The sequence below is a fragment of the Siniperca chuatsi genome, linkage group LG4 (genome assembly GCF_020085105.1).
Source record: "Siniperca chuatsi isolate FFG_IHB_CAS linkage group LG4, ASM2008510v1, whole genome shotgun sequence".
Lineage (NCBI taxonomy): Eukaryota > Metazoa > Chordata > Actinopteri > Centrarchiformes > Sinipercidae > Siniperca > Siniperca chuatsi.
Window position 1 is genome coordinate 17,635,204 of NC_058045.1, and position 16,033 is coordinate 17,651,236.

Sequence of the window (16,033 nt, forward strand, 5' to 3'; positions counted from 1 at the left end):
TATATGTTTTACTGTTAAAGACATGTTAGTGTAAATCATTACTCTCAATGTGGTATAATTCACTTTTGTATTTAGGGTCCATTGTTACTTTTACTGGGCTGGTTTTAATGAACATTTTCCATTTACATACACAGCAGTGTAAGCCACTAGCTACTTACATTTACCCAAATAGCCCAGGGATTCATCTTGATAGTCACATTCCTGTATTTGTCCATTACAATAATGTTATGCCAGTTCTATGTTTATCATATTTATTATCATCCTTGTGTTTTGCAATTTGCTATGTAACTCAGTCCAATCTGTACATCATTTTGTCTAGCTTAATTAAGAAAGTAATTGTTGATGCTTCAGGCGTTTCCCACTCAAACTGTTAATGGCCCCTGCCTCAGAAATCCCAAATCAATATCTTTTCCTCATTTGATTCTCAGCCTGGGCCTTATAGATAGACAGTCACACACACGCGCAAACACATACACACACATACACACATACACACACACATTGCCCTTTCTTTCTCCCTCTGATTCAATTGCTGATGTCTATCTGATGTCCCTGCAGCGCCACCAGGTCAGACATCAGCTTTGCTAACTAATGTCAGTGGAACAAGGCATTGATCACATAATTAAATGATTATTCAATTAATGGTCCTGGAGGACCATGAAGGAGGAGACTCTGCAAGTATATGCAAGAATGTATAACTATGTGTGTTTGTGCATGTGTTTTCACATGATTGGTCTATAGGAAAAGCGCAATGAGATAACTTCTGTTCAATTGAATTGAATTGAATTGAACATAAGCCTGCATGTGAGGGATGCTTTTTGCTCTGAATATTCACCACTAAAGTCAACCTCTTAATGGGCCAGCAGAAACATTTGCTGAAATCATTGGCGCATTTTTCCTTGATGTGTCCTCTCTCCTGTTTTTCCTCTCTCTATTGCTTTCTGACTCACATGCTCACTCACAAACAAAGATGTCCTTCACATCGGTACGCTGGTTATTAAATGTAAGATGAATGTCAAGAGACTCACACTAGAGAGTGGCATTTCACAGCTATCTCGATGGCAGTCTGACATGACAAGGACATGTCATCCTGAAGCTCTTGTGAGTTCTATTATTGCTCTCTCACCCTTGTTTCACATTCTCGTTAGATAAAGTGATATATTAGCCAAGCTCTCACCGACAGTGAACTCAGCTAGTCTTGTTGGCAAAGTTACAGTATATTTACTTTCAGTAATTCCCTTCTTCAATACTTAAGGTAATACCTTAAGTATTGAAGGTTTTGTCCAAATACATTTCTCCTCTCATTTGCTATCTCACTCTATTACAGTAGCTCTCCTGATTCTTTCTCTCTTCATTATTCTCACACCTTCTTTTTCACCTTCTTGATCTCTCGCTTTCCTCATCCACCTCCTGATACTTTTCTTGCCGCTGGCTTCCTTACTCATTCTCCTTCCCTACTGCTCTGTAAGTGTTGTTTTCTGTCTCCACACCCACACATGCACACACTCACATAGACTCCCTTTATGCTGCTCCCGTTATACATTCCCTTACCTCTCGCTACATCTCTGTCTGAAACTCTCTCTCTCTCTCTCTTTCAATGCCACCACTCACCCACAGGCAAAGTCATCCCAGGTTGCTACGCTCCCCCCTCTTTACCAGTCAGAGCGTCTCACTACCTCAGAGTCATTTTCCAAATTTGGCCACTAATTGGGTTTCTCCTGCGATTAAGTCAATAACAACCTTCATATTAGAGTTTAATGTCTCCTAATGAGTCCATTTGTTGGCCAGCGGCTAATTAGGTCTGAACTGTTTATAGATAGCCTAAACTAATTGATGGGCATTACTGAAACACTGTGTGTCAATCAGTAATGTAGTTGAGCCCATTTCTGCTTTTACCTTGCAGCACTCTAGTGCAGAGCCCCCCAAAAACAGATTATACCGTTCTGGTTCATGGATCAGGCTGTATAATTTGTGAAACAGCTCAGCATTAACATTAATGATAACTCCAGGGGAGCAGAAAGAAATCCATTTAACATTGACTGACAAATCTTCTTCCTCCTCAACAGGCATTTAGTTTTATTAGTGTTGATTGTATCCAGGATTTGTGTTGAGGAGACTTGTGTCTGCCTTTGTTAGCTGTGGCGGTCATTAAAATATTCATATCTGCCAACTGTAAACTTTTCAAGAGTGGTTACGCAGTGCACATGCACAACCATCTAACATCAGGACTCATCATAACAGATTGAAATTCATAAGGCCCTACAGGCAACAATGGGGGAATATGAGGACAACAGGGCCCTGCAGATGCTATCAAGCTTGAATCTTTGACAAAGTTTTAACAGATCCGACTGACATGCCAAGACCCTCCCCTGGAGTTTGAGTCTGCACGAGGCTGTGGCTTGATAAGGCAGTGTGTGGATGAATATAAAGTGAGCCGGAGGAGTCTGATATTGGGACTCATCCCAATCATATGCCTCCAGGTTAGCATGCTATCAAAAGGAGAGGTTTGTTTGAAGCGAGGTTGTCTGTCTGCACACAGCTGCAGTTCTATGATAAAGAGGAGAGAGGTTTGATAGGTGAAGCCTCCTGTCCTTCCACCCCTCTCTCTGTCCATCACTCTAATTTAGTTCAACTTAAATTGGCATGAAAACACCAATATAAAGCATGAGGATACTTGCTTTCTGCCTTTTATCTCTGTATGTATTTGTTCTGTGTATCAGTGCCTGGACAGTGCTCTATCTGTGTTGTTAAATATTAAAGTCCTCACTGTGTGGAAGTTGCTAGAGCTGAGATTGTATAGGAACACCAGAAACAACTGGAAAGAATAAATCTCTTTCTGCTTTGATTTTCTACAAGTATTTGCCTCTTTTAACTTTCATCAAGGCAAACCATCTGTTAAAAGATTGCTCCAAATAGTTTTCCCCTGTGCCATCTGTTGCCACCATATCTATTTTTTTACAGTTTCAAAATATTTTCATCCCTATCGAAAACACCTCAGCGAACGAGCAATATCTGGGCACTTGCTGGCACACAGCAGGCAAGCCGCATTATGGTTTGCCACACATGAGCAACAAAACTTGCCTTTCTTTAGACAGAATGTCACAGGACAGCCTGAGATGGCTACATGCTGCTATTGTGCTTACTGACAACACTGGAAAAAGTTCAAAATAAGATGAAACACAAAATGATTTAATTAATATATAATGATGATCAAATAAAATTACTGATATGAAACAGAAACAAAAATAACTTTTTAGTGGTCCTCTATCAGGCTAAAATATTGTCTCTCAAAAGATAAAACTGCCCATGTGACCCGACTTGGTGCAGGAAGTGCTCTTTTGAGCATTTTAACATGAACTGTTTTTCTCTAAACTTTGCAGTCCCAGCTCACAGCTTTGCTCGTAGACCTTGCACAGGGCTGTGCTTCCATTGTTCACATAGAAACAAAGAGGGGAGGGGGTCCTTTTAATCCTTTCTAACTGGGTGTAAAGAAAGTGGACAGGATGGCTATCCAATCAGCCAATCACGTTAAAACCAAAAACAACCAATGGCGTGACGATTTACAAGGTGTACAAGGTTTCTTTGTCTCAGCTACATTCATCAAAAGGAAATGATGATGATGATAAATGATGATATGCTGTGATGTGAGATGAAGCTTGTTTCACAGCTTGCTTCAGTTTACCTGTAAATATAGCTAATGCTGCCAACATTAGCCTGACCTACTGATTGTGTTTGTTAACTTTTGCTAACTGGTTTCTGCAACTCCAAAATGCTTAGATTCTGAGGTGTGTTACACTGGTCTGCCATATTTTCCAATCATACGTCTCCAGCTTTGTAGACTGATTATGAGACTCTAATAAGCACTGTTTATAGATGGTTGTGGGTTAGAGGCTGTGATTACCAGCTGAATGTTTCACAGAATTTACTAATTTGCTGAGATCACACAAATATTCAACTGAGCCAGCATTTTTGGAAGTTTAAATTTTTACAGCTTTACGTACTCCCCTAGTCAAAGATGGTAACACTTCAGAGTCTCACCTCAGTGGATTTGACCCCTTCTGAGGACACTGAGGGAATGATTTCACCTGACTGGACATCTGACCTGATGGAAGCAAAGAGGGAAGGTTAGTTTTCACCGGTAAAATTAAATTACTTATCAAAACATAACCATTTTAACTCTATGATATTTTATATTTGTTTCATTGTAAGATTTCATCTCATGTTTATAGGTGAAGCATTTTTGATGGACTTGGATGTTAGTGATGCTGTTAGATGGATGGAGTGAAGGTTCATGACCAGAAGCTTAATTGTCCTTGAGGGAGCCAAAAGAGGAAAACGTCAGCTTGAAGGTGATGACAGAAGAGGATCTACAGGACCTTCCTGGGAGGCTGAACAGAGAGAAACAAGTCCAGGTGCCTGGTTCTGACTCATCCTGCCTACTTCCTCACTGAACACCTCCATCTTTGCTGGCATCCAACTTTCCTCTAGTTATGCCAGATATGACATTGTGCTTGAGACCCCCAGCACAAAGTCATGACAGAATGAGAGACACATCACTTTAATTTAATATTACATTGCTACAAATGAGGTGCACTGTGAAATGTAAGACCACATACTGTATAGTCAGATATACTGTACAGTATAGGTTTGCATAATATTCCTTAAGGAAAGTGTTTGTTATACAGTACTAACTTTAAAGCAACCTTTTGTGGGCCCACTTTATTATATAATAGGCCTACTATAATAGACTTGGACTAGTATGGTTTTCATAATGGACCATCCTCATAATGGGATTTATAATGAGATTATAATCTCATATTATGCATTTTGTTAATGCTGTTATCTGTTGCCTCTTTAGGTCTATCTCTCACTTATTATTTATTAGAGTGTTTTAGTTTTTGAAACAATAATCCCATGCAAAGTTTGATTAGGCAGTTTGGGGAAAAATAATCTGCCTTGCCCAGGCCTCCTCATTTGTTTTTCATATGAAGGAAAACCACGGCAGTAATGGCAGTAAACTCTGACCCTCGTTTTGTAGCTGGAGTTCTGTCCTAGCTAACTGTCCCCAGTTTAATTTTTTTTTCGCCCGTGTGTTTCCCTATTGAATAAGTACATGTAGCAGAGCTGTTAGCGGTACAATCAAAACAACTTCTGGTTTTGCTAGCGGGGACTGTTAGCGGACCCTAGCCCGCAGTTTGGGAACCTCTGCCTCGAACTGGCCGACCTCCGCTCTCCGGCTCTCTGCCTCCGACTCCGCCTCTCTCAGCACCAACACACGAGCGACCTACTCCCCAGCCTGCCTGCCGCCACCCCGAAGCCCCTTCCAGCTCCAGCCTGTGTACCTCCCCACTCCCCAAACCTGACTCCTTCTGTCCCGACGCGAACCCACCTCTCTCACGCCTAATGCACTGCTAGTTTTGCCGGAAGAGAAAAAAAAAGTCCAACTTGAAAAGTACAATAGGCAGGAGTAACTGGATCGGAGAAGTTTTTCTTCTTTGCTCCCAGTTTTTGGCCCCGCGGCGGGGCAGGACGGCAAGGACAGGCCGGGGGGGAAAAGGAGACCGTATGATGTGGATCTGGTACCTTCTGCTTGGTTCGGGGTCAGGCTCAAGAACTGTTGGTAAGTTTTTAAAAGCAGACGGAAAGTAATGTTGTCACGTCGCCGAGACGCTTCAGTGTACGGGTGGGTTAGAGGAAGGGGGGCAATGTAAAATCTTTTGAAGTGTTCGCTGTAGCACAGCTGTTTTTTTTCCTTCGACGAGTTTGCAGAAGCAACCTCTATGAAAAGAAGCTATCCGACTTTTCATTTCCATCGACTGAACGGGGGGGGTTTGTCTGGAAATTGGGAGTTGTAGCAGCCGGGGCAGTGGTTTCACATTTTTTCCTGCATGTCGAATGCATTGTAGCTACTGGGTGCATGTCCCCTTCACTTCTGAGTGAGAATATTTTTTGCTACAGACATTTGCCATATCCGTCTTCCGTGTGTTTTACTGAGATAGGGTTATAGTCTCCTCTAAGTTGTGACCGAGAGGTTGTTGACAGGGCAGTGTTGACAAGTCAATCTGTTCTCCAGCCCCGCCATGGCAGCTAGTGCCCGGTGGAGGACACTTTTACAGGAGTTTATACATAGGACAGCCAGTTGGCACTTTATGCCTTTTAACCATGCCGCTGTAGTTTAGAGCTGGTATTCCAATCAGTGACATCTATCCACTGGTTATTACAGTGTGCTGAAAAACTAACTGTCCACTTCAGTGAATAATTACATTAATGTGAAACACGTGTGTGGTAATCAGTGATTCAGAGATAAACAGCCTCACAGTATGTATGATCATGATGATAATGTAAGAAACAATTTTGAAAAGGCATTCGTTCATCTTTTCCCCTTTAAAATAAGTATCTGCACATGCTATATTAAAAAGGGTCTCTGGCCCAGCGTGAGTGAACTCTGTTCTGCAAGTTGTAAATCAAGTTTAGGTGAGTTGGAATTCCTCCTGATGATACTCATTTGATATCGATGCCCACATGCATGTACAGTGAACTTTAATATATGTTCATATTATATTCATCTACATGTTAAAAGTTAGTTTAGATACCATGTTTAAGCTAACATGTTAGATGTACTTTTATTGTCTTTTATGGGACCTTTTATGAAGTGTTAATCAAAGCATTTAGACATGCCACTTTTCTGTCAACATGGTTTGAGTTAAACATTAGTCACATTTTACTGAGTGCTAGTTTGCTCTATCGGAGTAAAGGAGCATGTACACATGACGGATGTCAGACATTTTCTCCCAGAATGTCACTTTGGTCTGTTTCTTCAGTATTACTTATGTGTTTTCAGCTTTGAATAAACAAATTGTGCTTCAGCCTTTTATTAGCTCGCAGCTTGACCAGGATAATAATAATGTCAGCAAGACTGTGTGTGTGGGTGTGTTGTATTGATGCCCAGACCAGTATATAAGTTAGAATAGAGCATAAATATTACCTGTCCTCTGACAGGACATTGCTATTGGTTAATATTCTAGCATACAAATTAACTAATAATATTAGGTCTAAATTGGAAATTTGGTGTGCTATGAATGTTACAGATCTGCAAACATGCAGATGATATGTGAGTGCAGTTAATTTCCTGTACACACTTCGCCATGCAATAACTCTGAATTTCTGAATGGTCAACAAATGCTACAAAAGTGTCACATGGAATCTACAGCTCACAACAGTAAAACTTGTTTTGCATGCTGTGAACAATGCACAAGTATACATACACTCAACAACAGATTCAGTCATTTCCAGAACAGTGTCTAAAATGACTGTAGTTCACAATTTGGATTATAAAAGCAATTAATAGAATATAAAGTGAGCCTTGCAGACTAGCCATTTTCTGTCTTTACACCACCATACTTAATGAGCACAGTACTGTATACAGTATACGGGATCACATAACAGCTGGTCCAAGTCAATGTCAAGACTAAATAACATTCACAGTTTATACTAAATTTGCCACATATATCTGGGTAAATTGCACAGCTCAATTCCAGTTTTTCACCTCAGCAAATGTGGCTCCTAGTTTCCCTTCTTTTAGAACTTTATATCTGTGTGCTTTTGGTTGATCATTTGTTTGTCGTAGTTCTTTTATATGCTTTGGCTCAAAACAAATGACAAAACCTGTGTTGCGATGTAGGTACAGTATCTGTCCTATGGTAATAATGAGATATCAAATCCAGTAAAGACCACTCTTTGTACTCCCTTTCAGAGCATACTAACAGACTTTGCAGATTATTTGACATAGCACTGGAATGGGCCCTTAGCCTTGCTGCTTTGCAGCCTTGCAGTCTTGCACTTGCCCTCAAAGCTACATGAGATAAATCAGAGCTATTATGTAATATGAGATTTAGTCACACAACCCACTGACAGTGGAATGTTGCAATGCAGTTACAAACAAGGCAAGTTTATTGTATTGTGGTGTGCAGCCTGAAAATATATTTAAGCTGTTCAGCTGGTTTGCACCAGGGGGAATATGATATAAATAATTTGAGGTACATTGTCGGAAAGATGAATTAGCTTTGCATCAGTTATTTCCCCCCCACACCTGAGGATGATTATTGTTTGTTAAAGATCAGCATTGTGATAAACATGCAAGTTTTATAGTACCCAGCACCCAGGGCTGCCTGGGTCAAATATTCTGTAATGTAGACTAGGTCTTGTACAGATATGTGTGTTGTGATCAAATACTATATCATTTTTTTTTAACTTTGTGCTTGTATGTGTGCGTATGAATACATAGTGACAATGAGACTGTTTCGCCTTGATTTATATGCACCAATAAAACGCAGGAGTAAGTTTGAGCTTGTTTTCATGTGTTTAAGCCGTAAAATTACTTGTGCATTTGTATTAACATCCTCTCATGACTATTTTCTACCATTCAGCTTGAATAAGTAAGCTCACAGAGCTCTGAAAGCCCATGTATTGCTTCAATGAGGAATTTTGGAAGAAACCTTGATGCTTTACACGTTGCTCTTATGCTCACCGTGAGGTTAGTTTACCTGCTCACTCAACACAACTGTACAGTACAATCTGCAAAACAACTATCAAAGCTAATATCTGAGTTACTTTGTTTTTCCAGTGTCTTGTAAGTAAAAAAAAATGCTCTTGTCCCCTAAATGGCTCAGTTAGCTGACTGACATAGCCACACTTAAGCATCTCCTCAATCAACATAAATGTGTGCTCCATTACCTGCTCTGTGTTACCAGGCCACACACACACAGGCCAGGTGGTCAGATATTTTCATTCATAACCAAAGACAGACTATTCGGGTCATTGCTCACACTGAACAGGGAGACAGAATCACATCTCCTGCTTATTGTGCTTTGTATTTTTTGCGCTGTGGCTTCCCAGAGACAGGCCAGTTGGCCCAATAAACTGCTGTGTGTCTTTGCTTATCTTTGCGTGTCTTTGGAACAGGAAAGAGAGCGAAAGAGAGATGTTGTGTTTTTGTGCTGACTGACATGATTGATATGCTTCCAGCCACAGTTGCACAGAGAAGGCCAGGGATTAAGGAGGGCCAGTGTGGCTTTAGTTCCCAGAGTTGTTAAACGAAGCCACATGACTGGAGTCACATTTCAGACCTTAGTAACAGTGCAGCTTTAAATACAGTAAGTACGATATTGTGTGGATTCTGTTTCATCATTTGTCAGTCAAACGTAACTACACATTACGTATGTTTTATGGCTAGGACAAACAAAGCATATTTGTACATTGCAGGATCTTTGACCATTAGGTGTAAATCACATTGTATTTCTCTCTGTGTGGGATGTGGGTTCGCTGTCCATTCTCTTTGAGCATCTCTGATCTGTAATGATGCTTAATCTTTCATGAACCCTGGGATATATGGATTGAAGGAGACAGAGAGAAACAGAGAGGAGTAAAATGTACTGGAAAAAGTTAGAAGACAGCTCATTACATATTGATTTTGGATTGATCTTAACTAATTTGCCATGCAGTGATGCAGAAGCTTTGTTAATCCCTGATAGTTGCCTTATATTGATCCACCATGTCCTTGGATGCCAAGATCAAACCTCAGTTTTGGATGAATTTGCTTATTTACCGAAGAGAGTTGTTTTGAGAATACTAGCCATTAGATTTTGTCGACTTGTGAATATATGGCACTCTTGCTTTTCATCATATATAGTGTTTACTCAGTACTTTTACCCAGTACATTGTATACTATCTATAGTTATTCCCAGTGGAGTTAACCATGAGGACAGTTTGTGCTAGAAATTGATTTTAACTGTCTACAGTGCCAGACCTAAAGGGTAACTTGCTGAGAAGTTTGTTTTAAAGTAAAGCCCAAGCAGTGAATGTTTTGGACCATTTTTAAGACTGCTGTGCTCTCAGTGTATTTTGCAACACATGCACATGTGCACATACACACACAGCACAGAGAGGGCTGCCAGTGGACTGCTGTAAAGTAGGAAAATGGTGAACTCTCCACCCCACTCTGTTTTCAGTTTTACTGGAGAAAAGGTGGATGAACTTAAAAACCCCAATCTTTTTCTGGAAATCACACCCCTCTGTCCCTCTTATCAATTGAAACAGCCTCTCCCTCCATAACTGATATCCCATTGTTTTACAGTTTAGAATAATCCTTTAGGGTAGAGACATCCTGTACACAGCGAGATAGGCGGAGCTGCAGCATCCCATTCATTGTTTTTGCAAAGCAGCAAACCACTTATGAGAAGCAACAAGGAATAATCAGGCAGAGCGGTTGAATGAAAAGTTAATTTAAATGAACTGTGACTGTAAGAGGTGGAGAATCGCAATGATAACCAATCACATCTGGCATTTATTGTGTATTTAATGTAAAATAAGTAAATTTACTGCTGAAATAAGATGCAGTTTCAGATGTAGGTTCTGCACTGATCCGTATTATTTGTGAATACAAACTGTAGCAACCATGGAAGTAAGCAGTAAACTGCATGATTGATCTGCCCACAAGTGAAGGTTTGTGGGATGTTATCAGCAGTCTGACAACCTGGCCACATTTGGTGTGTCTTTAGTGTCCTCGTTTTGTATGTCCTCACTATGTTATGTGCAACACCAACATCGTGTTTTGATATGAATTACATAACAATAACAAACTTTATATACTTTCAAATACTTTAAATACTGAACACGTGTCCCAACTGAAAGACAGTCCATGATGAACGTGATTGTTAATCGCAACACCCATTCTGCTTCCTGATTTTTAGTTTAAAATTTGAATTAACCACACCTGACAAGTGTACAGGATGTTCTGCTACTAACCTGTTTATAATATCATTATGGACAAAAGCTTTTTTGTTGTGTACCGTGAGGGCAGTTAAGTTATGCAGGTGCACTCTCACAGTGGACTGTAATTACACAGAGTCTGAGTATGATGTTGGGTTGATGTTAAATATTTTTAATTAAAACAGAGTCTACAGCCATTTTATCTGAATGGGGCTGAGCTGTCAGCAGCAGGCTGGATGGCTGTCTCTTGTTTAGTCTTGTCCCAAGTTTTGAGCCTTAAGAAATGTTTGACCCTGAAGTTGTTGATCTGTTGTGATGTATTGAGTCTAGAAATGCAGACATGGAGCATCCGAACTTTGCATCGGGACACAGCAATAGAGTCGTGGATTATTTTGTTTAGAACTTACACAGCACATTTGCTCGTTTTTCCCCTGGCCAGTCACCTTGGCTTCCCCACTTTATCTTCATCCACGGTGCCCCCTCTGAGAGGAGAATGACCCGCTGTATGTGTCCCCTGTGTTGCTTTGCCTGCTGTCAGGCAGGAAACATACCCTGGTAGGCTGACAGCTGGCTCCCCTGCTGTCCCCCGTGATCAGCAGTCATTTGCTGTACTGTGTCTCACAGCCACCGTGGCATCCAGTACAGACACTGACAGGCTATTTTGGACTGAAATTCCTGCATCCCTCTGTCAAACCAAACAAACACTACCTTAAAGGTCAACAAAAACCCAGAGAGAAACACAGAAAACACCAGGGCAGCTGATCCCCTGTTTGTTTGTTGACCAGGGTGAAAATATACGTGGCATGAGTGTGATATTATATATTTGGATCTTCAAATGACTTTGATTTGTCCCTTGAGATACTGAGATGACTATGGCCTTGAAAATGGACTCAATATTTTCTACTCAACTCAAAGAACCAGTAAGAAAACACTTAAGATTGCTCATTTTGTCATTAGCTGATGAGGTGAATTCAGGCTAAATAAATGATCTCTCATGTTTTCAGTCTATATCAGCCACAAATGATAATATGTAGATTAAAGGAAACAAAGTAATTTTGGATTTGTCTTTGGTGATTGTTTAAAATGAGATGCTGCTCAAAAAGAGTCCCTAATATTATATGCACTTACAGAACACTGATTTGTATTTTTTAGTTTATTTTATTACTGCCCAGTGCTTTATCGTCTGCATTGGGAGATTGTACATATCAGCTGCCAAATACCTGTGGTGATGATTATGCTGCACTAAACATTTGTGTGGACATACCTTTAGCCTCATGCTTTGTAATTGTGATACAGCTCCAACTCCAACTCCCAACTCCATCCACCAGCTTTGGATGCTGTAATTAGATGCAATTTTACAAACGTCTAATCATAAGTAAAATGGTTGTTTTGACTAAACACGTTTTTTTAATTGCAATCACACACGCATTTGTTTTCCTCGTTTCTCTCTTTTGCGTGCCAAGTGTGATTACGTAAGCATTCAATGCCCTGTGTGATAAATATGCAAAGTGTCTTAATAGCCTTGTAGGTAAAACCTGTTTTAGACGCACAGCGTTACTGCTAATGTATTTATCTGCAGGATTAGATTAATCTTTAGGATTATGGAGACCTTTAGTGGAACTGTTTTCTCCTTCTATTACACAGCACAGTGATTTAGGATTGCTCAATAGGTCAGGGGTAAACTCTAAGTCCGAGACTAATGCAAGAAATGCTGGCTCATGAAACAAGCCATTTGCTGAAGTGAAACTCACAATTATAATTGAGGTCCTGTAGAGTGTGAAATTTCAGTGATTTGCAGACTGCACTGAATTTTCTTTCCCCCTCTGAAGATAGTATAGCTGTATGTCTTATTGATAGTAATCTGACAGATTCTTTTCCAGGTTTAAATGTGAAGATTGCGTGCCATATTTGTGCCACAGAGATTTTTGCATGCTATTATGTGTCTTGTTTCAGTAACCTTATTCTGAGAGCACAAGTATTTGGCCAGGCATGATGGAGTGAGAGTCGAAGACAGCTAAAACCTCAGTTACTCTGTATCCACCCCTGTCCAAGGGGAAAAATACAAGGGGGAGACGTTACCTGCCCTTCTCTTCGCACCAGATTGACATTTCTTGGACAGTGGCAATGGAATTCTCTTCACCAATTATTGCATGCTCACTCACACGGACACACATTTGATTTAGCAACCTCTCAGGTGAAATTCCAATCTAGGGACGTAAAAGCTATTATGTACTTGAGGCTACTCCTCTGGGCGAGTGCATAAATGAACAAATAAGATCAATCTCAATTCGGCTGACTTGAAATAATTGCCTATTTGTCACAATTAATTTCAGAGCTTTGACTCAAGACCCCTTGATATTGATATTGAATTTCCCATTATTACATACCTGAAAACCTGCTCATTAAATGGAGTTGAATCCAAAGAATTAGTCTTTGTGTTAAATGGATGATAAAAGGGTCAAGGCAGACAGGGATAATTTCCCTGTCTGTTTGAGGAAGGAGAGGTGAAGTGATGCAGAAGCTGGAAGTTAATGTGTGGAAGAGACATGACTCCACCTCTGTCATGTCACAAACATGGCTTAACCCCTTGAGCTGTTGGCCCCTTGCTTCAAATGTGCACACTCTTTGATTCGGCCATGCTTGTTCTCTTTCTTCTCTAGTAGAGATCATGCAGTTGAGTCAGTGTATGTATGTGTTTGTATATGTATAAGGTGCGGTGTGTATGCGCAATATGTACAAAGGGTAATCCTCTCTTGGACAGGCACCAGGGGAAGTGAGGCGCTCATCTTCACAGGAACTAATCACCTGATCCCGCCTGCTGTTTACAGAGGCAGTCTCGCCAGCCGAAATCAAATGCAAAGCCCATGTTAATTGCCTTAATGCTGCTTCCCTGTCAACCATGGCTTGGCAGCAGCCCCCAGCACTAGGCACACACATAAAATGAATTATTTTCACTTGTTCAATGAATACCAAAGACAAAAGGGGGTTCTTGCCCCTCAGGATTGAAAGGCAGAAACCCATTTTTACCCTCTGATATTTTGAACTGGGGAGAGCAAAAGAGACATATGGGAGGGCAAATGAAAGTGGAGGTGGGTTTGTTGTGTAGTAGGGGAGGGGGCAGGAAGTTCAGGCCAGGCTTAGGTCATTACTGGGCCAGAACCATTAGTCTTGCCAGAGTCTGGTGTGTCAGAGATGGTAATTGAGTCCGTCTCTGTGCAGCCTGCTCTAATGAGAAGCTGCAAGCCTAAGATTTGACTAATTTCTTTTATGCCCAGGACGATATGTCAGCCTGGCCGTTCTGCGCCTAATGACTCTAGATACTTAATGAAGGATTGGTGGGATTTCCAAAGACTTGGATGGAGCTTTGTATTAATGTACTTCAAAAGTTAGTGCACTCTGGAGACTTGTGTAATGACATTCCAAGGCTTTTGATGTCCTGAAAGTGCCCTGTGCCTCTAATCAAAAGTGGTGTGTATTATATGTATTTGTATTTACGTATGTATTTTTGATGGATAGGTATATTTAATTGATTCCTGACCTGTTTATTTCCATGACAGATCATATAATTTACCATGTCATATATGTTTCTAATCAAATGAAGTGAAGATGTCAGACCAACTAGTCTTCCACTTTGTAAAGATTAATGGCCAGCCTTAGATGTTTATGAAGCTAAGCACTGCCACATACTATGTGCTTCTCATTCCTCATACCTTTGCAACTAGGAAAATAACATAATCGTCCTCCAAATCAAACAAACTATGTTAGGGGTAAGGATGGCTTGTTTTAAGTGAATAGTAATAATATTGAGCAAAGTTATTTATCTTAATTCCTATGGGTGTATTAATTATACTAAAATGAAATAGCCAAATTGCATTTTATGCCCGCATAAAGTGTTTCAGTGTCTTAATGCACAGGCAATGGAATGTCCATCAATGAATCTTTAGCATCTTATTTCGGGCCACTGTGGTTTAGTGGTAGAGCGGGTTGTCCACCAATCGGAAGGTCGGCGGTTCAAACCTGGCTTCCCCCAGCCCACAAGTTTAGTGAAGTGTCCTTGGGCAAGACACTGAACCCCAAATTGCTCCTGAGGGCTGTGCCTTCGGTGTGTGAATGATTCTCCCATCAGTGTGTGAAAGTAGTTGCAGTGCTTTGAGTTGTCAAAAAGGCCCTATATAAGTACATTTACCGTTTAATTTCCAAAATGATAAATGTGCGTTCACTGGAAACAATGTGCACAAAAATGATATACTTACTCAATAACCACATGCTTTTGTAGATCCCTTGACCTGCTTGCGTTGTCTATGCAGCCCCCGACAGTGTTGAAAATGTCAGAAACCAGTCAAGCTGGTAAACATCATATTTCACCCTCATGTGATTCCCATCCCCACGTGTCCGCCATGGGTCAGGAGCTCATCTTTCCTGAAGGAACAGCACAGCAGCTGATTATGATGGATTATGATAGATTCCTCCTTGACTGACCTCTGCAGCCAGTGACACATTCTTCACTGCACTTGCACACACACATACACACTTAGACACAAATTTATGGACACAGACAAGCGTAACACACACACACATAAAAGTTGATACACCAAAAAGTGCACACTTGCACAGACACTTGTTCATGTTGCAGTGGGAAGGTACATTCACCCAAGGACAGACATACAGGACACACAGTCACACATGGTCACACAAGTCTGCGCACATACATGTACACATTACAACATAAGGCCATGCAGTGCCATGCAGTGTATCAGATCAGTACCAGTGAGAGTCTTGAACTAAACCCAATTAACTCCCCACAAACTGACATGAAAGCAAAAAATTTGTGAAAAAAAACCTTCTAAAACCAAGCCCAAAGTGTGGGTGCTGCTTTCAGAGGGAGCCATTTGTTTTCATTTGGTTTGGTGTCTTTACCGTTGCCATGCAGAGCACTTTGAGCAGTGTGTTTCAGTCAGACCAGCTACCTCCGCCTCTACCCACAACCACCCCCCCTCGATCCATTAGCACAGATGGTAATGGCGTAGCTGCAGTGAAGAGAAATTTGGTGGATGGTGCTAATCACTGGTGCAGACTAATGGATGCTCGGTCACCTGGTTAACAAGCCGCTGAAGCGCTGCTCTTTGCATTTTCTCCTGCTTTGCAAAGGAGCAAAGGCCATCAGAAACAATTGCAAGTGGAAGAATGTCAGAGTAGACGATGATATTAACCCAGGGGAAGCTATAGAGGTGTCACGGCACTACAGCTGAGCGTGAGTCTGCATGTG

General features: G+C 40.9%; 1 protein-coding gene across 1 annotated transcript in view; it reads left to right on the top strand.

Moving 5' to 3' along the window:
• The first annotated feature begins 5,151 nt into the window (after positions 1-5,151).
• ldlrad3 (low density lipoprotein receptor class A domain containing 3) overlaps positions 5,152-16,033 on the top strand; it is a 73,931-nt gene continuing 63,049 nt past the window's right edge. The window contains 1 exon segment of the mRNA XM_044192314.1: positions 5,152-5,620. Within this exon segment, the coding sequence (XP_044048249.1) occupies positions 5,566-5,620 (55 nt within the window). The 5' untranslated portion in view covers positions 5,152-5,565.